We start from the raw sequence: 14,224 nt of genomic DNA on the forward strand, positions 1-14,224 counted from the left end.
GTACCACTGTATATACCCTGACATGGTACCACTGTCATATACCCTTACATGGTACCACTGTCATATACCCTTACATGGTACCACTGTCATATACCCTGACATGGTACCACTGTCATATACCCTGACATGGTACCACTGTCATATACCCTGACATGGTACCACTGTCATATACCCTGACATGGTACCACTGTCATATACCCTTACATGGTACCACTGTCATATACCCTGACATGGTACCCCTGTAGTGTATTTAGCTGCTGCTTGGAAGTCAGTTGTAAAGAAAGCTCTGTGGTATTGTCCTGCAGATATGACTCCAGCTAGTCTCACTGTGAGAGGAGAACTCTGAGGGGACGGTATTATTAAGTCCCATGGAAAAGAGGGCTGTCCAAACCAAACCCTCTGCCTCTGATCCTGAGCTGTTCTCTCTGCTCTGCACTGAGCTGACCTCAGAGACTGTGTCTGTCTGGCTGCTTGACCACGTCTGGCCAGATCGGCAGGCTTGGCACTAGCGCTGCTTTAACCTCACCGTCACCGAGACATCTTCTCCAGCCTCGATCTCGGCTCCACAGCGAAAGGCTTCAGTTCACCGTCACCGAGACATCTTCTCCAGGCTCGATCTCGGCTCCACAGCGGAGGGCTTCAATTCAGCGTCCAATCTTTTAACAAGCCAACCGCCCACCCATCCGCCTGCCTGCGCATTTATTGGACAGATGCCAAGTGTAACCCGCTGCCTGAGTAGCCCAGTAGAGTAAGAGGGAAGGCATGAAGAGGAGACAGCTGATCTGGACTGAACAGACTGAGTCCCCCATTCTGTTCTCTTGTGAAGACTATTTTATTGACTGAGTGCTGTTCCAGTTCTAATAGACCCTTGTTTCTGGGACTCTCTGCCTGGTTGTTTGTCTGGTCTCTGGGACTCTCTGCCTGGTTGTCTGTCTGGTCTCCTGGACTCTCTGCCTGGTTGTTTGTCTGGTCTCTGGGACTCTCTGCCTGATTGTCTGTCTGGTCTCTAGGACTCTCTGCCTGGTTGTCTGTCAGGTCTCTGGGACTCTCTGCCTGGTTGTCTGTCTGGTCTCTGGGACTCTCTGCCTGGTTGTCTGTCTGGTCTCTGGGACTCTCTGCCTGATTGTCTGTCTGGTCTCTGGGACTCTCTGCCGGGTTGTCTGTCTGGTCTCTGGGACTCTCTGCCTGGGTGTCTGTCTGGTCTCTGGGACTCTCTGCCTGGTTGTCTGTCTGGTCTCTGGGACTCTCTGCCTGGTCTCTGTCTAGTCTCTGGGCCTCTCTGCCTGGTTCTCTGGGACTCTCTGCCTGGTTGTCAGTCCGGTCTCTGGGACTCTCTGCCTGGTCCTCTGTCTGGTCTATGGGACTCTCTGCCTGGTTTTCTGTCTGGTCTCTGGGACTCTCTGCCTGGTTGTCTGTCTGGTCTCTGGGACTCTCTGCCTGGTTGTCTGTCTGGTCTCTGGGACTCTGCCTGGTTGTCTGTCTGGTCTCTGGGACTCTCTGCCTGGTTCTCTGTCTGGTCTCTGGGACTCTCTGCCTGGTTGTCTGTCTGGTCTCTGGGACTCTCTGCCTGGTTCTCTGTCTGGTCTCTGGGACTCTGCCTGGGTGTCTGTCTGGTCTCCGGGACACTTGGTTCATGCGTACTGGACGTCTCTCCCCTAATGGATTATCTAAGTGGATATGGTCTCCTGTTCCTCTAGCAGCACAAGAGGCAGCCCAACTCCCACTGTTGTAAGGTAACAGTCCTTCCTTATCTCCTTCTCTCAGTGACTCAGTTGACTGAATATGTCCTATTGAGGTCTGCCTTGAGCAAATGTGGAGAAATGTAGTTGGCTGTGAAGGAATGGATTTGATTCAGGTCCCTCACAATAGAGTTTTACAGACTTATTCTGAGCATTGATGATATGGAACTCTAGCAAAGTGAGGCTGGTGAGTAGTGAATATGTTTGGACTGTCATTTAGCATGGCATTCAGTGTGTCCCCATTGTCATGCTGTTGAGTTACTATCAGACTGTTTGATGTTGTTTTTAAAGGTAGTAGCTATTAGCTAGTCAAGAGAAAGTCATACTTTATACAACGTTTTGTCAGCAACACTGTGAACACTTTTGTTATTAGAGGCAACAGGGCTTTGTTAATTTGCCTGTAACTTGTTAACAGACTGGTCAGGTTTGTGTTGTGTGTTCTGGAGAATGACCAGGACAGGTGGTCCCCATCTTATTGTTCTTGTCTGATTTACTGCTGCTATCACACATTATGTATTTATTTAACCTTTATTTAACCAGGTTAAACACATTGAGGTTAAAACCCTATTTTGCGAGGGAGACCTGGCAAGAAGGCAAAACAGGGAAATAGCAGCGTGTCCCTAAAACATCACAGAAAAATACAGAATACACACAAAAGACAAAGTGTCACAAGTTAAAGATACAATTGAAGATTAGAAACAACTGCAGTTATCACCAACAGTGTTGTCAATCAGAGTCTTAACAGGCAAAGACATTAACTCCTCTAACTTTACAATCTTCTGAAGCATGTTCCAGGATGAAGGGGCATTATGGGAAATGATTGTTTTCCATCTCAGTTCTAGCCTTAGGAACAGACAAGGACAGCAGCGACTGTGAATGAAGACTATATCGAGTGGCTGATCTGGTCAGTAAAGAACAGAGGTACGAAGGCAGCATGGCAGCTAGGACTAATGCTGTTTCCACAAATAGCCCTCCCTCCCTGAGAGAAAGACCGAGAGAGACAGAAAGGGAGAGAGGGAGTGTGAGGGACAGCGAGAGACTGTGGGGTCATGGGACACAGTTTATTGCCTGTATTTAGGCTGGAGGACCCTCCACTTCATATCTGTTCTTTGTTTAGCTGGGAGGGGACACTCCAGAGTTCTCAGCATCCAGAAGAATGTTTGGCTCAGTGAATTGCCTGCATTCTGTTCAGACTGGACATTGGACGACAAAACGGAGAATAGATCACAGAACATTGGGGTCTGAGTTAATGCTGGCTGAAAGGTATTGTCAGAACAGTACAGAACAGTACAGTAGAGTCGACCCACAACTCCTCTCATTGTGTGCTTCTATAAATGGCTTATTCCTCTAATGGCTATTGCAGGTCTGAGGGGAGGGACGCTGGTTCATGTGTTTGAGCAGTTTCCCCTCTTTTAGTGCCTGTCCAGTGGGTTTCCATGTGCTGTGGACCAGAGGCATAACATCACTGTAGCAGATCCAGGCTGGGTGGAGGGGAGGGACGCTGGTTCATGTGTTTGAGCAGTTTCCCCTCTTTTAGTGCCTGTCCAATGGGTTTCTATGTGCTGTGGACCAGAGGCATAACATCACTGTAGCAGATCCAGGCTGGGTGGAGGGGAGGGACGCTGGTTCATGTGTTTGAGCAGTTTCCCCTCTTTTAGTGCCTGTCCAATGGGTTTCCATGTGCTGTGGACCAGAGGCATAACATCACTGTAGCAGATCCAGGCTGGGTGGAGGGGGACCTCTGTCTGCTTTCCCTACTCTGTATTCCTTAAGGTCCTGTGTGTGTACCATATTGTCTGACTCTCAAATGACTCCCTATTCCCTTTATAGTGCACTACTTTAAACAAGGCCCATAGAGCTCTGGTCAAAAGTAGTGCACTATATAGGAAATAGGGAGCCATTTGGTATGCATCCTATGTACTTTAGCTCAGGGCAAGAGGATGTAGCTGGTTACAGGTGAAGGTTGTTGTAGTACTCAGCTGTGTGAAACCCACCCTGTCAGCTAACAGGACAGCTCTGGAAACTAAACCATCAGAATGTAGCAGGACTTAACAGTGAAGGACATGGACCTTGTGGCTGTAGCTACGCTGCAACAATATCCATCCCTGAATTCTAGTGGGGAAGCCTGTCACCTTGTACAGTAACAGTACAGTACAATAACCTCTACAGTGTTTATCCAGCGTATCTCTCATCCTCGTCTCTCCCCTCTCAAAGCCACAGCACCACAGGTTTAGGTCTTAGGAGTTGCTAAACTGAACTAAACTATAGTTATGTTCCTGACTCCAGAAGTCACAGACACACACACACACACACACACACACACACACACACACACACACACACACACACACACACACACACACACACACACACACACACACACACACACACACACACACACACACACACACACACACACACACACACACACACACACACACACACACACACACAGACACACAGACACACACACACACACACACACACACACACACACACACACACACACACACACACACACACACACACACACACACACACACACACACACACACACACACACACACACACACACACACACACACACACACACACACACACAGTGACAGTGGTTTGTTCTGTCTCTCTGCAGTCAGATATTGGAGGAGGAGAAGCTCCAGCAGAAGGAGAGGACACGTATGGAGATGAGACGTCAGGTCTCTGTGTCCTGGGACTCAGGGGGTTCCGACGAGGCGCCGCCTAAAGTAAGAGCTTGCACACACACACAGACACACACACACACACATACACACAGATAGAGAGTCACATGCACACTTTTATACATACACAGCAGTACATTAATAGACACACACACACACACACCACACACACAGAAGCACATTAATAGACACACACACACACACAGCTACTTTATGCCTTGGCCACGAGGAGGTCACAGACGTCATCATCAACACCTATCTTGGCAGTCAGTCTGTCAGTTGGCTGCTCCCATTACAAGAGGAGTTTTCATGGTATGACATCTGTAAACACTGTACATAAATACAACAGTACAGTCAAGCTTTAGTCAGTGACTCCCTCAGGAATTACACATACAGTCAGGTGGGGTCTACATGCTTGGAGCCACAATTTCAGTTCTGTTGGTCAGACTGTCCGTTAGACATTATTCTGAGGGAAACGTTCTTCGTAGCTTCACCTCTTCCATCCTCTAATGTTATTTAGAGAGCTTTCATTTTCTATCTGATATACTAATGTAATTTCTGTTCCCAGTTTTCTCTCTGCTGCAGCTGTTCGCCTTATCTGAAGCCTTATCTATTGTTAACTCATGGTCCTATTCTCAGGAACTAGTCTCCACCATGGACAAACACTGCTGGCTGCTGTGACTGAACAGCTCTGTGTACAGCCACCATATCAACTCAGCCAAAAAGAAACGCCTTCTCACTGTCAACTGCGTTTATTTTCAGCAAACTTAACGTCCGTAAATATTTGTATGAACAAAGCAAGATTCAATAACTGAGACATAAACTGAACAAGTTCCACAGACATGTGACTAACAGAAATGTGTCCCTGAACAAAGAGGGGGTCAAAAGTAACAGTCAGTATCTGGTGTGGCCACCAGCTGCATTAAGTACTGCACTGCATCTTCTCCTCATGGACTGCACCAGATTTGCCAGTTCTTGCTGTGAGATGTTACCCCACTCTTCCACCAAGGCACCTGCAAGTTCCCGGACAATTCTGGGGGGAATGGCCCTAGCCCTCACCCTCCGATCCAACAGGTCCCAGACGTGCTCAATGGGATTGAGATCCGGGCTCTTCGCTGGCCATGGCAGAACACTGACAGTCCTGTCTTGCAGGAAATCACACAAAGAATGAGCAGTATGGTTGGTGGCATTGTCATGCTGGAAGGTCATGTCAGGATGAGCCTGCAGGAAGGGTACCACATGAGGGAGGACGATGTCTTCCTTGTAACGCACAGCGTTGAGATTGCCTGCAATGACAACAAGCTCAGTCTGATGATGCTGTGACACACAGCCCCAGACCACGACGGACCCTCCGCCTCCAAATCGATCCCGCTCCAGAGTACAGGCCTTGGTGTAACGCTCATTCCTTCGACGATAAAACCAGAATCCGATCATCGCCTCTGGTGAAACAAAACCGCGACTCGTCAGTGAAGAGCACTTTTTGCCAGTCCTGTCTGGTCCAGTGACTGGGTGGGTTTGTGCCCATAGGCGACGTTGTTGCCGGTGATGTCTGGTGAGGACCTGCCTTACAACAGGCCTACAAGCCCTCAGTCCAGCCTCTCTCAGCCTAATGCGGACAGTCTGAGCACTGATGGAGGGATTGTGCGTTCCTGGTATAAATTGAGCAGTTGTTGTTGCCATCCTGTACCTGTCCCGCAGGTGTGTGCAGAGTGTTGTTACACGTGGTCAGTCACTGTGAAGACGATCAGCTGTCCATCCTGTCTCCCTGTAGCGATGTCTTAGGCGTCTCAGTACGGACATTGCAATTTATTGTCCTGGCCACATCTGCAGTCCTCATGCCTCCTTGCAGCATGCTTAAGGCACGTTCACGCAGATGAGCAGGGAACCTAGGCATCTTTCTTTTGGTGTTTTTCAGAGTCAGTAGAAAGGCCTCTTTAGTGTCCTAAGTTTTCATAACTGTAACCTTAATTGCCTACCATCTGTAAGCTGTTAGTGTGTTAACGACCGTTCCACAGGTGCATGTTCATTAATTGTTTATGGTTCATTGAAGAAGCATGGGAAACAGGGTTTAAACCCTTTACAATGAAGATCTGTGAAGTTATTTGGATTTTTACAAATTATCTTTGAAAGACAGGGTCCTGAAAAAGGCACGTGTCTTTTTTTGCTGAGTTTAAAACCACCATTTCTTTTCTAATACTGTGTGATGACTATTGATGGGAACTATTGTATCAAGAGACTATTTTATCATTTACCCCACCTCTTTAAGGAATACCTAGGATAGGTTAAGTAATCCCTCTCACCCCACCCCCCCTAAGTTTTAGATGCACTATTGTTAAGTGACTGTCCCACTGGATGTCATAAGGTGAATGCACCAATTTGTAAGTCGCTCTGGATAAGAGCGTCTGCTAAATGACTTAAATGTAAAAATGTAAATGGAATATTTTATCAAGAGACTATTTTATCAAGGGACTATTTTTCAGGGGACCATTTTATCAAGAGACTATTTTAAGTGACTACACTGTCCCCCCCTTAGTGACTACCTTGCTGTTTTCCCCCACTGACTACCCTGCTCTCTTCCCACACTGACGACCCTGGTCTCTTCCCACACTGACGACCCTGCTCTCTTCCCACACTGACTACCCTGCTCTCTTCCCACACTGACTACCCTGCTCTCTTCCCACACTGACTACCCTGCTCTCTTCCCACACTGACTACCCTGCTCTCTTCCCACACTGACTACCCTGCTCTCTTCCCACACTGACGACCCTGGTCTCTTCCCACACTGACGACCCTGCTCTCTTCCCACACTGACTACCCTGCTCTCTTCCCACACTGACTACCCTGCTCTCTTCCCACACTGACACCCTGCTCTCTTCCCACACTGACTACCCTGCTCTCTTCCCACACTGACTACCCTGCTCTCTTCCCACACTGACTACCCTGCTCTCTTCCCACACTGACTACCCTGCTCTCTTCCCACACTGACGACCCTGCTCTCTTCCCACACTGACTACCCTGCTCTCTTCCCACACTGACGACCCTGCTCTCTTCCCACACTCTCTTCCCACACTGACGACCCTGCTCTCTTCCCACACTGACTACCCTGCTCTCTTCCCACACTGACTACCCTGCTCTCTTCCCACACTGACTACCCTGCTCTCTTCCCACACTGACTACCCTGCTCTCTTCCCACACTGACTACCCTGCTCTCTTCCCACACTGACTACCCTGCTCTCTTCCCACACTGACTACCCTGCACTCTTCCCACACTGACTACCCTGCTCTCTTCCCACACTGACTACCCTGCTCTCTTCCCACACTGACTACCCTGCTCTCTTCCCACACTGACGACCCTGGTCTCTTCCCACACTGACTACCCTGCTCTCTTCCCACACTGACGACCCTGGTCTCTTCCCACACTGACGACTCTGCTCTCTTCCCACACTGACTACCCTGCTCTCTTCCCACACTGACGACCCTGCTCTCTTCCACAACTGACGACCCTGCTCTCTTCCCACACTGACGACCCTGGTCTCTTCCCACACTGACGACCCTGGTCTCCGCCCCACTGACGACCCTGGTCTCCTCCCCCATTAGTTCCTCTACCAGCTCTCTGCTTACAGCTTATCACCTAGCTGGCTTTGTCTTCAGCAATGTTCCATCATGTCTCAATGTGCTTGTTGTGCTCTGTCTGTGTGTCTGACCACATCTCCCTGTGTCTCAGTGTCTCTGTTCCCTTGTCTCCCTCCGTCTTGTCTGTCTGGTCCCTCCCGTCTGTCTGTCTGTCTGTCTGTCTGTCTGTCTGTCTGTCTGTCTGTCTGTCTGTCTGTCTGTCTGTCTGTCTGTCTGTCTGTCTGTCTGTCTGTCTGTCTGTCTGTCTGTCTGTCTGTCTGTCTGTCTGTCTGTCTGTCTGTGTCATCATCATCATGCTATACCTCCCTGTGCTTTGTCTCTCAGCCCTCCCTGTGCTTTGTCTCTCAGCCCTCCCAGTGCTTTGTCTCTCAGCCCCCCCCAGTGCTTTGTCTCTCAGCCCTCCCTGTGCTTTGGCTCTCAGCCCTCCCTGTGCTTTGTCTCTCAGCCCTCCCTGTGCTTTGGCTCTCAGCCCTCCCTGTGCTTTGTCTCTCAGCCCTCCCTGTGCTTTGGCTCTCAGCCCCCCTGTGCTTTGTCTCTCAGCCCTCCCAGTGCTTTGTCTCTCAGCCCCCCCAGTGCTTTGTCTCTCAGCCCTCCCTGTGCTTTGTCTCTCAGCCCTCCCTGTGCTTTGTCTCTCAGCCCTCCCTGTGCTTTGTCTCTCAGCCCTCCCTGTGCTTTGTCTCTCAGCCCTCCCTGTGCTTTGTCTCTCAGCCCTCCCTGTGCTTTGTCTCTCAGCCCTCCCAGTGCTTTGTCTCTCAGCCCCCCCAGTGCTTTGTCTCTCAGCCCTCCCTGTGCTTTGTCTCTCAGCCCTCCCTGTGCTTTGTCTCTCAGCCCTCCCTGTGCTTTGTCTCTCAGCCCTCCCTGTGCTTTGTCTCTCAGCCCTCCCTGTGCTTTGTCTCTCAGCCCTCCCTGTGCTTTGTCTCTCAGCCCTCCCTGTGCTTTGTCTCTCAGCCCTCCCTGTGCTTTGTCTCTCAGCCCTCCCTGTGCTTTGTCTCTCAGCCCTCAGCCCTCCCTGTGCTTTGTCTCTCAGCCCCCCAGTGCTTTGTCTCTCAGCCCCCCTGTGCTTTGTCTCTCAGCCCTCCCTGTGCTTTGTCTCTCAGCCCTCCCTGTGCTTTGTCTCTCAGCCCTCCCAGTGCTTTGTCTCTCAGCCCCCCCAGTGCTTTGTCTCTCAGCCCTCCCTGTGCTTTGTCTCTCAGCCCTCCCTGTGCTTTGTCTCTCAGCCCTCCCTGTGCTTTGGCGAGCACCCCTTCCCCACCACAGCTAGTACTACACCCTCCATGCCCCCTGCTGTTGTCAGGTCCTCTACCCCCACCTTCACACTGACAGGCTGCAGCCACCCCAAAAGCAGCAGCTGACCCATGCAGTCCACAGATCCATACATGCCGGTGAGACAGGACAGAGGGCCACAGCATTAAATAGATCAGAGCTGTAAAGGTTTTGACATACGCCAGTCTAGTGGTGTCTCTCTGAAAGACATACAGCAGGGCAGGACACTGTCCAGCTCCAATCCAGGGATTTCAGTGTCAAGTTATGTAGATAAATCACTGGTTGTTTCTCATAGGGCTCCTTTTAGGATGCAACAGTGATCCATTATAGTGCTATTTCACTTTGACAAGAGACACAAAATGGCTTCAAATCTAGTTAGATGATTATTGTGGATTTGTTCAAAGCTTACACTGAATATGATGGCAAACACACTAGAGTAACATGGTCCTTCTGTAGCTCAGTTGGTAGAGCATGGTGCTTGTAACGCCAGGGTAGTGGGTTCGATTCCCGGGACCACCCATACGTAGAATGTATGCACACATGACTGTAAGTCGCTTTGGATAAAAGCGTCTGCTAAATGGCATATATTACATGAACTTACATTTAGAATTAAATAATGTTTTGGTCCATCGTAGATTTAGTGATTTTATTTGTTGAATATTGTGACACTAAGCTGTTTGGAAAGCGGCATGTTGTCTTAACACATGCTCACACAATGTGCCTTGGCCTTGAGGGGGAAATGCTGTGGAAATGTCCTCAGGTTGTCACTCACTTTCAGAGCCTGTGTAGGATGCTTGTATAATCGTTATCCCAAATGGCACCCTTTTCCCCTATGTAGTGCACTACTTTTGACCTGGGCCCATAGGCCTCTGGTGGAAAGAAGGGCACTATGTTAGGGAACAGGGTTCCATTTGGGATGCAGTATGCAGTACTGTACAGCAGGGTGACGTCTCCTCCCACCAGATCTTTGGATGATGCAATCTACTGTTATTCTACCATGAAAACATGCTGCTCTCATTGGTCCTTTTCCAACACGGTTGGTTGATGCTTCCGTTGTCGTCATCTTAGCCATCCCAACGTTGTGTACAACCATGTAGAATGTGTCTATTGTACGTATTCTAAATGAGTATCTGAACTCTGTAACTTGCACATCATTTCCTGTTTCATTTCCACCGTGTCGTCACATGTTGTAACTTACAGCCTGTTCTGTTTCGTTCACTGTCTTTTGCTAATCGGGAGGTTTGGCCTCGAGAAGCTTACTGTGAAAAGGTCTGTAAGGTAGATGTCTCGCTATGATTAAATATAAGGAAAGTCTGAGTGCAATGCTCAGTGGAGGAGGAGATTGTTGCCTGCCTGCCTATCAACATGTCACCCTGAATTGGAGATTAATATTCTACCCCTCCCCCATCCCGCACCAAAAATAACCATCAACTCTACTAAGTCCAACACCAGAACTCTCATATAACTCTTTTGTGAATGTTGAACTAAACCGCCTGCTTGTTTCATAGCTTTTCTTTGTTTCCCTTTTACATTGCATCTGTAGTGTGTGTGTGTGTGTGTGTGTGTGTGTGTGTGTGTGTGTGTGTGTGTGTGTGTGTGTGTGTGTGTGTGTGTGTGTGTGTGTGTGTGTGTGTGTGTGTGTGTGTGTGTGTGTGTGTGTGTGTGTGTGTGTGTGTGTGTGTGCGTGCGTGCGTGCGCGTGTGCGTGTGTGCACCTAGTAACAGGGCTCTCTGTCTCTCTCTCTCTATAGCCCAGCAGACCAGGGTACCCCAGCCCACGCTCCAGTGAGGGGTTCTACCCCAGCCCACAGCACCTGGGGCAGCCCACCCACTACCAGGTAGAGCAAGGAGAGCTGGTACATTGTGTTATAAAGTAGTTATAACAACATAACCACTAGCAGGTAGAGCAAGGATAGCTGGTACATTGTGTTATAAAGTAGTTATAACAGCATAACCACTAGCAGGTAGAGCAAGGAGAGCTGGTACATTGTGTTATAAAGTAGTTATAACAGCATAACCACTAGCAGGTAGAGCAAGGAGAGCTGGTACATTGTGTTATAAAGTAGTTATAACAACATAACCACTAGCAGGTAGCCTAGCTACTACAACACACTGATAGAGAGGCATGAGACAGTACCCTGTGTTTATACAGTAGTTATAACAGGCCTTTCCCGAGATGTCATGGGATTCTGTTTTTGTAGTTGGGATTTTGGTTGTTCCTGATCTAAGTAGATACATGACTAATTCAAAGGCCCCTGTCCTTCCCAGATGGCAGGATACCCAGGCCCCCACGGCATGCCTTCCATCACCAGTGGGATGTACCCTCCCCAGGCTTCCCACGATCCCCATGACACCTGGAACCACCACCGGCAGCAGGACCTCCCCATGTGGTCCCCCAACATGGAGGTAAGGATCCGGGGATGGACCAGTGTTGTACACCTGGTGCTCCCAACAACAAGATGGTACTGTAGTAGCGATTTAGGTTGGTAAGGGACAATACACTGATTCTCTATCTCTCTCTCAATCTCTCTTTTTCTCTCTCTTTCTCTCTCTCTCTCGCTCTCTCTCTCTTTCTTTCTCTCTCAATGTGTATCTCTTCCTGTCTTTCTCTCTCGCTCTCTGTGTCTCTCTCTCTCTCTCTCTCTCTCTCTCTCTCTCTCTCTCTCTCTCTCTCTCTGTGTGTCTGTCTCTCTGTGTGTCTCTCTCTGTCTCTCTCTCTCTCTCTCTCTCTCTGTCTGTCTGTCTGTCTGTCTGTCTGTCTGTCTGTCTGTCTGTCTGTCTGTCTGTCTGTCTGTCTGTCTGTCTGTCTGTCTGTCTGTCTGTCTGTCTCTCTCTCTCTCTCTCTCTCTCTCTCTCTCTCTCTCTGTCTCTCTCTGTCTCTCTCTGTCTCTCTCTCTCTCTGTCTGTATGTCTTTCTCTCTCTGTGTGTCTGTCTGTCTCTCTCTCTCTCTGTCTCTCTCTGTCTCTCTCTGTCTCTCTCTCTGTCTCTCTCTCTCTCTGTCTCTCTCTTTCTCTCTCTCTGTGTGTCTGTCTGTCTGTCTCTCTCTCTCTCTGTCTCTCTCTCTTTCTCTCTCTGTGTGTGTCTGTCTGTCTCAGGACAGGGGGTCTCTGGACATGCAGGTGATGGGTCAGGTTCTGCCCCCCCTCCTGATGGAGGAACAGCTGATGATGCAACAGCAGCAGATGGAGGAGGACCAGCGGTGGCTGGAGCATGAGGAACGCTTCCTGGTAATAACACACACACTATACAGTGGGGCAAAAAAGTATTTAGTCAGCCACCAATTGTGCAAGTTCTCCCACTTAAAACGATGAGAAAGGCCTGTAATTTTCATCATAGGTACTTCAACTATGACTATGACAAAATGAGAAGAAAATCACATTGTATGATTTTTTATGAATTTATTTGCAAATTATGGTGGAAAATAAGTATTTGGTCAATAACCAAAGTTTATCTCAATACTTTTTATATACCCTGTAACTTCTTCTTTAAGAGACTTCTCTGTCCTCCACTTGTTACCTGTATTAATGGCACCTGTTTGAACTTGTTATCAGTATAAAAGACACCTGTCCACAACCTCAAACAGTCACACTCCAAACTCCACTATGGCCAAGACCAAAGAGCTGTCAAAGGACACCAGAAACAAAATTGTAGACCTGCACCAGGCTGGGAAGACTGAATCTGCAATTGGTAAGCAGCTTGGTTTGAAGAAATCAACTGTGGGAGCAATTATTAGGAAATGGAAGACATACAAGACCACTGATAATCTCCCTCGATCTGGGGCTCCACGCAAGATCTCACCCCGTGGGGTCAAAATGACAACAAGAACGGTGAGCAAAAATCCCAGAAACACACGGGGGGACCTAGTGAATGACCTGCAGAGAGCTGGGACCAAAGTAACAAAGCCTACCATCAGTAACACACTACGCCGCCAGGGACTCAAATCCTGCAGTGCCAGACGTGTTCCCCTGCTTAAGCAAGTACATGTCCAGGCCCGTCTGAAGTTTGCTAGAGAGCATTTGGATGATCCAGAAGAAGATTGGGAGAATGTCATATGATCATATGAAACCAAAATATAACTTTTTGGTAAAATCTCAACTCGTTGTGTTTGGAGGACAAAGAATGCTGAGTTGCATCCAAAGAACACCATACCTACTGTGAAGCATGGGGGCGGAAACATCATGCTTTGGACGACTGATCCGTGTAAAGGAAATAATGAATGGGGCCATGTATCATGAGATTTTGAGTGAAAACCTCCTTCCATCAGCAAGGGCATTGAAGATGAAACGTGGTTGGGTCTTTCAGCATGACAATGATCCCAAACACACCACCCGGGCAACGAAGGAGTGGCTTCGTAAGAAGCATTTCAAGGTCCTGGAGTGGCCTAGCCAGTCTCCAGATCTCAACCCCATAGAAAATATTTGGAGGGAGTTGAAAGTCTGTGTTGCCCAGAAACAGCCCCAAAACATCACTGCTCTAGAGGAGATCTGCATGGAGGAATGGGCCAAAATATCAGCAACAGTGTGTGAAAACCTTGTGAAGACTTACAGAAAACGTTTGACCTCTGTCATTGCCAACAAAGGGTACATAACAAAGTATTGAGATAAACTTTTGTTACTGACCAAATACTTATTTTCCACCATAATTTGCAAATAAATTCATTAAAAATACTACAATGTGATTTTCTGGATTTTTCATTCTCATTTTGTGTGTCATAGTTGAAGTGTACCTATGATGAAAATTACAGGCCTCTCTCATCTTTTTAAGTGGGAGAACTTGCACAATTGGTGGCTGACTAAATACTTTTTTGCCCCACGGTATATACATACACACAAACCTCACACACACACACACACTATATATACATACACACAAACCACACACATACACACT

At 48.4% G+C, this 14,224-nt stretch overlaps 1 protein-coding gene across 14 annotated transcripts in view; it reads left to right on the plus strand.

The window, feature by feature from the left end:
• LOC124005058 (focal adhesion kinase 1-like) overlaps window positions 1-14,224 on the plus strand; it is a 162,965-nt gene that overhangs the window by 132,669 nt on the left and 16,072 nt on the right. For 9 of the 14 annotated variants that reach the window (XM_046313942.1, XM_046313943.1, XM_046313938.1 and 6 more), the window contains 4 exons: window positions 4,372-4,483; window positions 11,085-11,171; window positions 11,602-11,739; window positions 12,430-12,561. In XM_046313942.1, the coding sequence (XP_046169898.1) occupies window positions 4,372-4,483; window positions 11,085-11,171; window positions 11,602-11,739; window positions 12,430-12,561 (469 nt within the window). Of the gene's footprint in view, window positions 1-1,487; window positions 1,734-1,775; window positions 1,927-2,575; window positions 2,661-2,777; window positions 3,513-4,371; window positions 4,484-11,084; window positions 11,172-11,601; window positions 11,740-12,429; window positions 12,562-14,224 lie in introns of those variants that run through there. The other 5 variants (XM_046313947.1, XM_046313946.1, XM_046313948.1 and 2 more) reach the window with 5 other exon arrangements.

Source organism: Oncorhynchus gorbuscha, linkage group LG19 (assembly GCF_021184085.1).
Source record: "Oncorhynchus gorbuscha isolate QuinsamMale2020 ecotype Even-year linkage group LG19, OgorEven_v1.0, whole genome shotgun sequence".
NCBI lineage: Eukaryota > Metazoa > Chordata > Actinopteri > Salmoniformes > Salmonidae > Oncorhynchus > Oncorhynchus gorbuscha.